At 37.4% G+C, this 12,217-nt stretch overlaps 1 protein-coding gene across 1 annotated transcript; it reads right to left on the reverse strand.

Annotated features, from left to right (window-relative positions):
- Positions 1-342: 342 nt before the first annotated feature.
- On the reverse strand, positions 343-10,311 carry Ccz1 (vacuolar fusion protein CCZ1). Its single transcript, XM_069332442.1, has 6 exons — positions 10,114-10,311; positions 8,081-8,178; positions 7,143-7,236; positions 5,029-5,235; positions 1,540-3,047; positions 343-465 (listed from the first exon to the last, which is right to left on the reverse strand). The coding sequence occupies exons 1-5, from the start codon at positions 10,192-10,194 to the stop codon at positions 2,859-2,861; spliced, it is 669 nt and encodes a 222-aa protein (XP_069188543.1). The 5' UTR covers positions 10,195-10,311; the 3' UTR covers positions 343-465; positions 1,540-2,858.
- Positions 10,312-12,217: the final 1,906 nt, after the last annotated feature.

Genomic DNA, 12,217 nt, shown 5'->3' on the forward strand with positions numbered 1-12,217 from the left:
ATGCACACATTTTGAAACGTCTCAATATTGAGTGCTGTATTACTATCACACCTAGAGGAATCATAATAGTACAACATTATTGGTCAAGATAATAAAAATTGCACTGTAGAACTGGTTTTATGCAAAGCAAGGAAAAATGATTTAACATTGCCTTAATTAACTAAACCAACAGTGATGACATTGCCTTAAGGATTATGTTACTATATTCAAAATTTCAGATAAAGTACAGTACTACTGTAGTATACTGTTCTAAATCCAGTACATAAAAGGATTACAAGAATTGAAGTTTGAGTTCCAAAAGATGCAACATGCTACAAGTAATTGACTAAAGGGTTATTGTACCTGGAAAGATAACTGGTGGGAGTGGATGAAGGGCTTTGAAAGCTGGTATCCAAGCAGCCTGCAAGCAGCCGATTATTCAGGTACCGAGAAAGAGATCGAAGATCCTCCATGCCTAAGCCACACCTGAAAGTACAGTATATGATCAGTGACTTGCTTGTTATCTCCAGAGGTGGTTAACACTTACACCAATACAAATACTGTAATGACATTGTAATAAACAATGTAAATACCATCTTTACTGGCATATAACATGTACTGTACCCTTATTTTACAACGATAATTAGTGAATTTTTGTATTTTTTTTCTTTTTCATCATGCATTTATTGAAAGTTGTTTTAAAGTGCAGCTATTCTATTACCATTTTCTTACACAAACTATGTCATCAAGCTTCAACCAAATGTCAAAACAAGTCCTCCTATCTGCTGGAAAATATGGTGTATATTTTGCAGAATAAATAATTTCAGAATCAACTAGCTAAAAAAAGATATACTTTTAAATAACTGTACTAAGATGTAGGGAAAAGAAATATGTTCTACTGCAACACAACATAGGCAGTCCCAAGTAACAGATGAAATATGCTCACATAGAGGAACAAGGACCAAAAATCTAGACTTGTAGGTAGTAAGTCATAAGTCGGGGGTCTCCATGTAATCTCCATGGAAAGTCTCTTGTCAAAAATGCAACTCTCAAATCAAGCACTAGCTTGTCAAAAATCATATACTGCCATCTCAAAGAGTGAGCGAAGCTGAACATGATCCCTTACAGTACTGTATTACGGTTCAATAAATGCATTACTGTCAAAAATATTTTACAGGTTAACATTCTTGTGTATTCAGGGCCACAAAATGCATCATCTAAACCATGTGTATTCACCTTGGATAATAATGTGAAACAGGTCTAAAAGGATTAGACCCAGTCCGGAGGCACTATAAAACAGGCACAGAATATAGGCAGCAATCTTAAATGCTAGAACAAGAGTCACAAAAGCATTCCCGCTTCTTCAGCCACCTAAAAAAGCCACTATACTGTATTTGCCCACAGTGAACAGGAAACAAATGTACAAACAAAATATTTATAAACACAGACTGATTAGCTTGCTGCTCAGTACTCAAAATAATGTTTCAATATCATTATGGAAAAATACTTCTCATATAATAGAGTATTTAAGAAAATTTATATGTAAACATCTGAACAAACCTAGAATGTGCTTCGTTGCAACACCACGGATCAGCTGAGGCCATAAGCATAACATACCGCCCTACGGTGCAGCAAGTCTCCCTCTAACATCCACCCCTGTTTTAGTCGCCGCTCCTCTAGCTACAGCATAATGCAACAAGCACTCTTGAAACTCCTTTCATCCTCAACATAAACGCGTCTCCCAACATCTGTACTGGTGCAGTCATCGGGAAGACAAACCCTTCATGCAAACTGCACCTACTATCAAGAAGAAGAGGAAGAAGAACCACATAGAATGATCGTCAATTTTCAAGTTCAATTTTCCATTTACCAAATCACATCCGATTGGAAAAAAAGTATTAAACACTTAAGCAGGCGGTTCAAGAGCTGTGATGACATGAGGCTATGCAATCTCGCTGTAAGAGTGGCAGTCATGGTGCTTTCACAAAAATGCCACAGAAATGTATTGTGCACAATATGAAAATGCAAGTGTTACAGCAGTTCAAAGCAGGCAAACATCAGATGGATGCAGGCAGTGCTCTAAGCTTAACTATATTAACATTTTTTGACTGTTTTTATGCTCAAGATAATATTTCCCAACTTCAACCCTACATGAACTAAAGTAAAGCTAACATTTATGGAACAACTTCTTGGAGATGGGTGGAAAATTGGAATCATTGATATACTATGCCTCAAGACAGTTAATTATATTGATGAACATGTGTACAGTATAGTTTGTGAGTGGTCATTGTTTGCTAACGTTTGCATATTATTTTGACATACATGTTTTTGGGTTTTTGAGTATGCAATTATCAATACAGTATTTTGATTTAGAACTAAAATCCATTGGGCATTAATGATAGCAATAACATACCATGCAATTATATTCACCTTTGATTGTTGATCTTTAAGAGCTGGCTCGGTGGCTTACAATCCTCACAAAAACTAACATTTTGTCATTCCAGAAAATAATTTGAAATGAACTTTTTTTTTTTTTTTTTTTTTTTTTTTTTTTTTTGAGATGTATACAAGAGTTGTTACATTCTTGTACAGCCACTAGTACGTGTAGCGTTTCGGGCAGGTCCCTGGAATACGATCCCCTGCCGCGAAGAATCGTTTTTTCATCCAAGTACACATTTTACTGTTGCGTTAAACAGAGGCTACAGTTAAGGAATTGCGCCTTCAATATGTTCAACCAATGCATCATTCGAGTGAGGTGCTACTCTACCATGTAAGGATTTTCCTGTTAACATTTTAAACTTTTATATAACTAATCAATGACTTGAAGTGTAAACATACGACAAGAGATGCGACAAGCACTTATTTTACCTGCAATTTTGTCAATATACACACCAGACAACATGATGATTGTAGAAGAAAGCTGTGTGGCAGATATTTGAAAAGGTTGCCTGAAGCAGAGAGAGGCAGCAATGAATCCTCAGGAATGTTTGTCTGTCGAGTGGCAGGAAAGAAACGCCTGACCACACGGCCATTATGTCTCCATTGCTCATATCCACCGATGACAGGTACTAAAAGGGGAAAAAGTGTGATACTTTAGTTTATAAACAGTGTACGAGGAATCTAGTCACAAGTCATTTATTACTAAAGTCATATATTAATTTATTTTTTTATATGAAGTGGCAAGGAAAGCTCCATGAAAATTATGAACAATATTATGACTTGACACATGATTGAATGTTAAGAACTTGAGAAGCAGAGTCTGGGCTGTATCCATCTACAATAGATCCAACCCCTCTACCCAAGTATCTATGAAGTTATTTTTTAAATCTAGTTATATAAAGGGAGCCGGTCGGCCGAGCGGACAGCACGCTGGACTTGTGATCCTGTGGTCCTGGGTTCGATCCCAGGCGCCGGCGAGAAACAATGGGCAGAGTTTTTCACCCTATGCCCCTGTTACCTAGCAGTAAAACAGGTACCTGGGTGTTAGTCAGCTGTCACGGGCTGCTTCCTGGGGGTGGAGGCCTGGTCGAGGACCGGGCATCGGGAACACTAAAAGCCCCGAAATCATCTCAAGATAACCTCAAGATACAGACTTAATGATGGTGGCTGGCAACCTATACTACCTTCTTGCCAAATCAGTGCTTCCTCATTTCCTTTTTAAATCTGACCAATTCTATCTTATAACCATTGTTATGGGTTCTGATCTGATGGATTCAAGATCACCTTGCATCTTCCCTGTTGATACCCTCCATGCACTTGAAGACGTACAACATCTCTTCAGGGATTGCAGGCTCAGCTACTGTAACCTCTCCTCACAGAGGAAGTTCCAAATTCCAGGGAACTGTCTAGTTGTTTAATTTTCAAGGGAACTGATGGAAAGTTCTCCAAATACCTGCTTGATGGGGTTCTGGGAGTTCTGTTACTCCAAGCCCAGCCCGAGGCCAGGCTTAACTTGTGAGAGTTTGGTCCACCAGGCTGTTGCTTGGAGAGGCCCGCAGGCCCACATATCCACCACAGCCCGGTTGGTCCGGCACTTCTTGAAGAAAACTATCTAGTTTTCTCTTGAAGATGTCCACAGTTGTACTGGCAATATTTCTCATACTTGCTGGGAGGATGTTGAACAACCGTGAACTTCTGATGTTTATACAATGTTTTCTGATTGTGCCTATGGCACCCCTGCTCTTCATTAGTTCTATTCTGCATTTTCTTCCATATCATTCACTCCAGTATGTTATTTTACTGTGTAGATTTGGGACCTGGCCCTCCAGTATTTTCCCCGTGTATATTATTTGACATCTCCCTCATCTCCTTTCTAGTGAATACATTTGGAGAGCTTTGAGACGATCCCAATAATTTAGATGCTTTATTGCATCTATGTGTGCTGTACATGTTCACTGAACTCCCTCTATTTTGATGGCCAGAATTGGTTATGTGGGGCCTTACAGTACCAAACAGAGGACAAATGTTTGTGTATTTATTGCTGATGTTTCCACTAATAAAGGCAAGCATTCCAAATGCTGCTGCCTAGGTCTGGTCCTTGCTAAAGAATCTTCGGAGTTACAATTTGCAACTATTTTCCCAAATCGGCATCATTCAGTAAACAGTGCCACTATCATTTTCTAAGTTTAGGACTTTGCACTTTTCAACAATGAACTGCATTTGTTACTTTTTTGCAATGCGGTGTTTTTATGGAGTTCAGAAGAGTCCTTATACTAGTTTACTATTCGCTCCAATTTTATGTTATCCACAACAAAGATCCATATCCAGATTCATTGCCTACAAATCACTGTTCTCATCTCCATTAGGAAATGTTTTGTCCATAACAATAGTCTCCATCACTATTGTGTCACAGTTTCCAGAGTAGTCACTTCTATGGGACTTCATTGAAAGTTATTTTTAGGTCAAGAACGATGCAGTCTGCCAAGCTTTCCAAGATATTTCTTCATAATTACAAAAAATGGAATGAATCATGAAATTACCTACCAAACACTGAACTAACAAGAGCAATAATTTCCCTGATTTCAGTCAAGACAAAATTCCAAAACTCACTGAATTTACAAAAGAGTTGAGCGTCGATTTGAGACCCTGAAGCCCTGATGACGTGTGAACATGGGCAAAGGAGGCATGTTGCAGAGTGAAGGACTGGTACAGGCCAATTAGTCTTGCCCGCAATACCACATCCTGCACGCCCTCACTCTGATATTCCCTTACTGGCCCTGAATCACGCATTTTAGAGATCCATCCAATGCCAACTGTCTAGAAAATTATAGATATCTCTGTAATTTAACAGCACCAATGGTAAAGTCAGAAAATCTACCTTAAAGATTTAAGATACTTTGTGCAGCATATATTTATAGAATATATATTCATTACTGCAACAATACAAACTCTAAATTTACAAAATAGATCCTGCATTTTTGTGAAAATACAATCCATCTTCTAAAAATGATAGTACCTATAGTAACTTTTTTAATCAAAAGTACTAATATGTAGACTGCCAGTTAACCACTTTCTGTAATATTAATTTTATAGTCCAGAAAAATAAAGCTAAAACCAAACTTAAATATTCCTAGGCCATGTTCACAATATTAGGCCTAGGATTGCTAGGAGAGGTTATGTTGGGTCTTATATTTATGTTGCAGTTAACAAACATTTCTTTTTTGTACAAATCCAATACTGTAAATACAAAAGTCAACATTCTGGTGGACCATCACTATGTATTTGTACTTTCCACCAAATAGTTACAATGAGTACAGTACAGGAAGACAAGCTGGAAAAAAAATAATGAGGAAAATCAGGAGAGATAAAACAATGAAACATGATAATAGCAGAGCTTAGAGCTGGAGAATACGGTACATAGATTAACTGGACACAAACAGAGTTTAATTAAATACTCCTGTTACATGTGAACTTTGAGTGTAGCTAAGCATTAAAGAAATCCTTTCCCCCCCCATCCCCAAAGTTATTCCAGTCTTTTTTCTTGCTGCCCTTTAAATTGTATTGCCATTTACAAGCCTAGATTATTAGTAACATTTTGAGCCCTAATTGAATGAGATCAACCAATCCTAAGTATTTTATTTTTTAAGATTATCTGATAATAATGGCATTGCCAACTTTGTCTTTTTATCTGAAAACATGAAACAATCAGATAAATTAAAATCAAATCATAGAAAAGTGCAGTTTATACACATAGTTATATACTGAAAATATAATTATAGTGAGGATTTGTAACACTGAAGTTTTGGCAGGAAATTTTAAATCTCAAAACCCCCATTTTTGTAGGTTTTAGACATCTTCATTAGCCGCTTCAATTTTGATGAAATTATCACACAACACAAAAATAAAAATGTTTAAGATATGAATTTTCTTTAACCGAACATTTCCATTTTTTATTAGTGTCAAGGAAATATAAATTAGTGTTTTCCTCTAAGTCAACCATAGAACTTTGTCCAGTCTTTCTAATGATAAAAATAACTTGGCAATAATATTTGTAAGACTGTGCCTAAAATAAAAATAAATATTTTTCTTTTAAAAGCTTACTTTTTGGTAACAGTGCTTATGTTTTATGGCTAAATTTCAAAGAAATGTAAATCTGAAAACACTGTTCATTAGTGAAGTTGACTTGGAGCCCTTAAGTCACTAGTTGAAGGGTAATTATAGGCAAGTATCTCTAATCATTCAAATGCTAAGTAAAGGATACAACTTCAGTACAATATAACATGACTTGTTTAAGAAAGGTTTTGTCATAGTTACAAGTTACAAGTCAAATACAATACTGTATATTTAAAATATATAGCAAACTTCTATAAAAATGGTAAAGATTATTATAATCTTGTTCTATCGGGAAAAGACAGTGGACAAAATAATATACATAAATATATTAAACCTGAGGTATCTATACTGGGGAATATCTAACCACCATTAAAGAGCAAGCCCAACTATGATTAATCTGACTAGCAATGCCGTTTCCTCAGCTAAACTACCATTAAAAGTCAAGCAATGATTATGATAATTAATATTAGTTGGAACACACTTTCCTCCTTTTTCTTTCTCAAGTGAGCAACTATGTTTAAGTGTGACAGAAGCTGCTCAACAATGATGTGGTTATACATGCAATCACAATGTTGTGTACAGTACAAGGCGAGATCCCTAACTATACACACCATAACCATCCATATGTCTGGCTCAGGCTGGTAGAACACTTGTCTTGTTTTTTGCGTATGTACTGCTTCACAGTCTCCATCTTTTTTAAATGTTCTGGCAAGAAAAATGTGAATTAAAACGTGTATATACTCGTCTTAAATCAAGTTTATTTGTATATTTACTTGCAAACAGCATTGTACACTAGCATAATTTACCAGTATGTTATGGACCCAAAGAGAAGCAACAGAGAGAGAGTCTACAGAATGCATTTCAGCATTCTATTTACTGTCCCCTCCAGCAAATCTGGGAAAATGACACTGATAATATTGATCCTACAGTGACTTAAATTTTATAGTTTTTAACTTCCAAATTTGGATCAACAATAAATAAATGCTTCATTATTTTTTACCATCTCTGGGAATTCTCATTATCTGCTGATGTAGACCTGACCAAATGTAAACTGTGTCAACAAAATTATTCGCACACCCTCCGTCACTATGTGATGGAGTGCGAAAAGATACGCGAATTTAGAGAATTCTATAACCAATGTTCCAGCAATGTGTAAATATTTCATTCAAAATGATCTGCTACCAGAAATTTTTGCCAAATATTCCCAGTTTGCTAACTGTAGGTAGTAACCAAGTGATTGTAACCTATCCACCGCTGCCCACTGGATGGGGGGCGGTGTGCAGGACAAACAAATTTTGACACTAGCTCTCCACATATGTCAGTTGCTTAATTTAGAAACTGTACTTGTGGTCGATCTCGAACCCATTGTTGATGTGACGATTTACAAAATTCAATAAAACTAGCTCATCAAGATTGTAACTTGCTTAGCTAAATGAATTGTGGGGTTCAGTCTCTGAGCCCATTATGTGCCTCTGTAACCCTTTCCACTACCGCCCACAAGATGGGTATGGGGTGCATAATAAATGAACTAAACTAAAAACTTTTTTACCTTGAAAATCTGGTAATAGCCTCAGCCAGTCCCACATGCCGTACTTGCGTGTCTATGTCAGTTGCACTTGGATGATAAAACAGTATCTTCTCGTGTTCCTGAAAGTTAAAAACTGGTTAACCTAAAATACAAATTATCAAACACCAGTATACAAAATACAGTAGAATTTAGTAGGTATATGAATTTGAAGCTTTTTTTAATACTTTTTAACCCCTGGGCTGCTCTTGTGATTATAGTCTGCAATATGCCCAGGCGCAAAAAATTAAAAAACAAGCATTGAATGGCAGAGAGCCGTAACTGGACAACACATAATGCACCCCCAGCCTGACCAACCAAGCATCAACAACCCAAGGACCCCTCTGGAAAAGCAGCAGTCTCAATCCATTCCAGAAAAGAAGGAGACGGCTGCAAACGAACAAACTCACCACCAGGACCGAAAGAGCAGAAACCCCTGCTCTAGAAGAGAGCATGAAACACCCCAACCCGACTTCCCCCCCCCCCCCCCCCCCCCCCCCCGAGGCCAATGCCAACAAGAAAAGAGCCTTGGAGAAACAATCCCAAGCCGAAGGGGCCACCACAAACCGAGGTTTGTTTTATTTGTGTTAATTTTTATGTTTCATTTGTATTTGAGAGTAGAGCATGTATTGGTAAATGAGTATGATTCTGTGTGTAAAAGATATCCCGCGCATTTTTCGGGAGAGGAGCGTTCCTGGACTCTATGAGAGAGAGGGTTGAGACTCCACACATACAGGTTGTGTAGTGTGTGCTCGTGAGGTACTCGCCTCACTGTGTGAGGTTATTGGCCTCCATTTATATCCCAAGTGAAGAGAACTATATTCGTTAATCTGGTGAGCAAGATTTTTCCTTGTGTGTATTATCCTTTTTTCTGCAGTTAAATACATGTAATGCACACACTTTGGTTGTTTCTTGAATCCTGCCGATGCAAAAATATGGTACCGGTCCCACGTGGTCATTATTGTGTTTGAAGTGCGTATAAATACCCATTGTCTACATTCCTAGTTTAAAGTAATGTACCTATACTGTAAATAAGAAAGTAAGGAAAGGTTTTGAGAGTTCGTACTCTAGGGTACAGCTTACAAGCTTCGTGACATTACAGGACAGCCACAACAGGCAACTGTTAGGATATCCAGATTACTCACAAATCTAGATTGGGTCTCGCAAATTATAATTTAGTCAGAGACTGGGCCAGGGGGGGACACTGGTCCCCAGAACCAACAACAGGTATGAAGACACTATATATGCACACTAACACAACCATTTATTTGATAATTATGATTATAAATAAATAGATTGCAGGTCAATTGGGCACTCTGTTATTGAATACAGGTGCCAGGAAATAGAACTCTTTTGTGTTTTTGAGCAAGTTTATTTTCAAGAAAGGCACGAGTAACGTGAAATATTTCCTTGAACGATGAAAAAAAAATACTATTTTGTCAAATGGACAAATCCACAAGGGCCGTGATGAGGATTTGAACCTGCGTCCTGGGACATCCCAGACACTGCCTTAATCGACCGAGCTACGACAGGGTAAAAGGGTTGAAACCGAAGTTCTACTGAACTTATTGAATACAGGTGCCAGGAAATAGAACTGTTTTGTGTTTTTCAGCAAGTTTGTGGATTTGGAATCTTGTTTGCGTTGGTTTTTGGATTTCCTTCACCAACAAAAATAGTTTTAGTTGGTGAAGGTGGGAGCTATTTTGTTATTACAAAATAGTTTACAAACAATAAAAAATAAACTGGATAAATTTAGAGCCAGAAAAGACCAGGGTAAATACAGGTTATGGGGGAATAGGGTGGTTTAATTATGGAACTACCGGGTAACATAACAGAAGTATGGGATAGCTGCATTGTTTTAAGCGAAGGACAGAGATGTATTATGGCCGAGTTTTGGTTCACATAAACAACAGTAGCTTCACATGGGGGGGGGGAAGGGGGGCAACAGACCTCATGTTTTCCTTTATTCTCTGTGGTCCCAGACCGGTGCCACACACTCCCACCCACACTCTACTCACCTGATCTTCCTTCTGGCCGTAGCTGGTGTTAAAAATGAAGAAGTGCAAAAGCTTTGGCTCTGACGAATTTTCGCCTGACATTATAAGGAGCTGGGCCTGAAAAACACATAAGAAACATATGTGATTGACTACCACCAGCTCGTCCAGGAACAACACAGCTCACCTCGTCCCAACCCGTCCGAACCCCTACCACTTCCTCAAACTATTTATTTTTTGTTCATTTATTTTGTTTTGACTCGAGATTATTTACGTCTTCAGAACCCACAAGTGAGATTTTTTTATGTGTCATGGAATTACATTAGTTAAACCTTAGTGAACTGAAGTAGTATTGTGACATTTATTCGACAGTTTGGATATCAAATTTGACTTTAGTGCACTTCAGATACAATTCAGCTGATGTCTCATTCGAAAATAAACAAAATAAATGATAATAATATATCCTTAAATAACTTTATTGCCAATATTAAAATATTAACCATATTTCAATTAAATGTAATGTATTAATAAATATACGATACAAACTTTTCAATATATTAAACGTCTTTTAAACATGAATGAAAACGTTTTACATTTACCTGAATTTACCTGAGAGGCACTAACACCCTAGTGGCCTCGACGAGGACAGCAAGTACGCGGCTTGTCAAAGGTCCCTTCCATTTGTCCTGATGAGAATTTTTTTTTTTTTAATCTATTTTTTTTCAATTAAAATTCGTGTGTGCTTTGACAGTTACAGCGTCGTCGGGTAGGCGGTTCCATGATTGGCAGGGCGCAGTGTCACTGTAATCCCAATTTATTTCTTTATAAATCCCCAAAATTAGGTTGGGATATCAATATTTACCCGATTTACCCGATATCTATGGCAGGTGGCTGCAGGTAATTAATACCCCAGTAGTGAACATTTCAATTGTAAACTATGTGAACAAGGGGCTAGGACATACCAAATTTGGTATGATTTACGCTCTACTATAATTGTCTATAATTCTAGAGACATAGTTTGTAGAATTATACTCTCCAAGACTATATCTGTGATTTCAGATCAAATGATCCCATTTGGTTGAACCCCAAATGTGCTTGGGGTTCAACCACTGCAAATTACCTCAAGCCCATCATCACTGAGCAAAAATCTACTATGTATCAGAACTAACACTATTTTCAGACAACACACAGCTCCTCTGTTTAAGTCCCTTAACATACTAAACATACACTCACTCCACACACATTCTCATGTGATATCTACATGTACAAAACCTTGTTCCTAAATGCTAATCTTGATCTGAAACTTTTTGTTGATAGGTGTATTAGAACCCACGAGCACCCACCAGAAATAAATATCTCGGATATCCTCAGAGTCAGACTAAATCTGTGCAAACACTCCATACAAATAAAAGAGCAAAGTTTTTCGAACTCGTTCCCTGATGAATTAAAAAATTGTCCAACCCATGCTCTGTTCAAAAGTACAATAAAAAAAGTACCTAATTTCATCTTTATAATTTCCTACCTTGTGCTTTAAATTCACACTGTATCATGTACTGCCCACTTCCCCCAATACTGTATTAGTACTTAAGACATACATTCTTACCAGTGTAATCACCTCTGTCAACTTATGTTGTAGTTTTGTTGATATAAAAACTTTGCTACAATGTACCCTTTATTTTTACCAGATACAGTATGTTAGATAGATCTGCCCGAAACGTTAATTATGTTAGTGGCCTTGCATGAATGTAAAAATACCAAGCTTTTGTAATCTCACCAGCCCATTGTACCTTCTTGCAAATAAATTATTATTATTATTATTATTTGTATCTTTGGGTTGAATTCCATCCTCTCAGGCTTGTGGATCCATTACCTTGTCAGTGATCTTTCCCTGCAACAAACATCTGTGGGGGTATTTGGATATATAGTTTACTCTTTCTAGTGTGAACACTGATGTAAATATTTATTTAGAATGCCAGATGCCTTTTTATCATCAATTATCACTTGGTGTCCTCTTTTAAGGGTCCACGTCTTTTGTCTCCGATAAGATTATAACCAGATTAAGCAAGCAAAAGCAGTCTCCGTGGTGTAGTGGTAAGACACTCGCCTGGCGTTCCGCGAGCGCTATGTC

Source organism: Procambarus clarkii, chromosome 27 (assembly GCF_040958095.1).
Source record: "Procambarus clarkii isolate CNS0578487 chromosome 27, FALCON_Pclarkii_2.0, whole genome shotgun sequence".
NCBI classification, from domain to species: domain Eukaryota; kingdom Metazoa; phylum Arthropoda; class Malacostraca; order Decapoda; family Cambaridae; genus Procambarus; species Procambarus clarkii.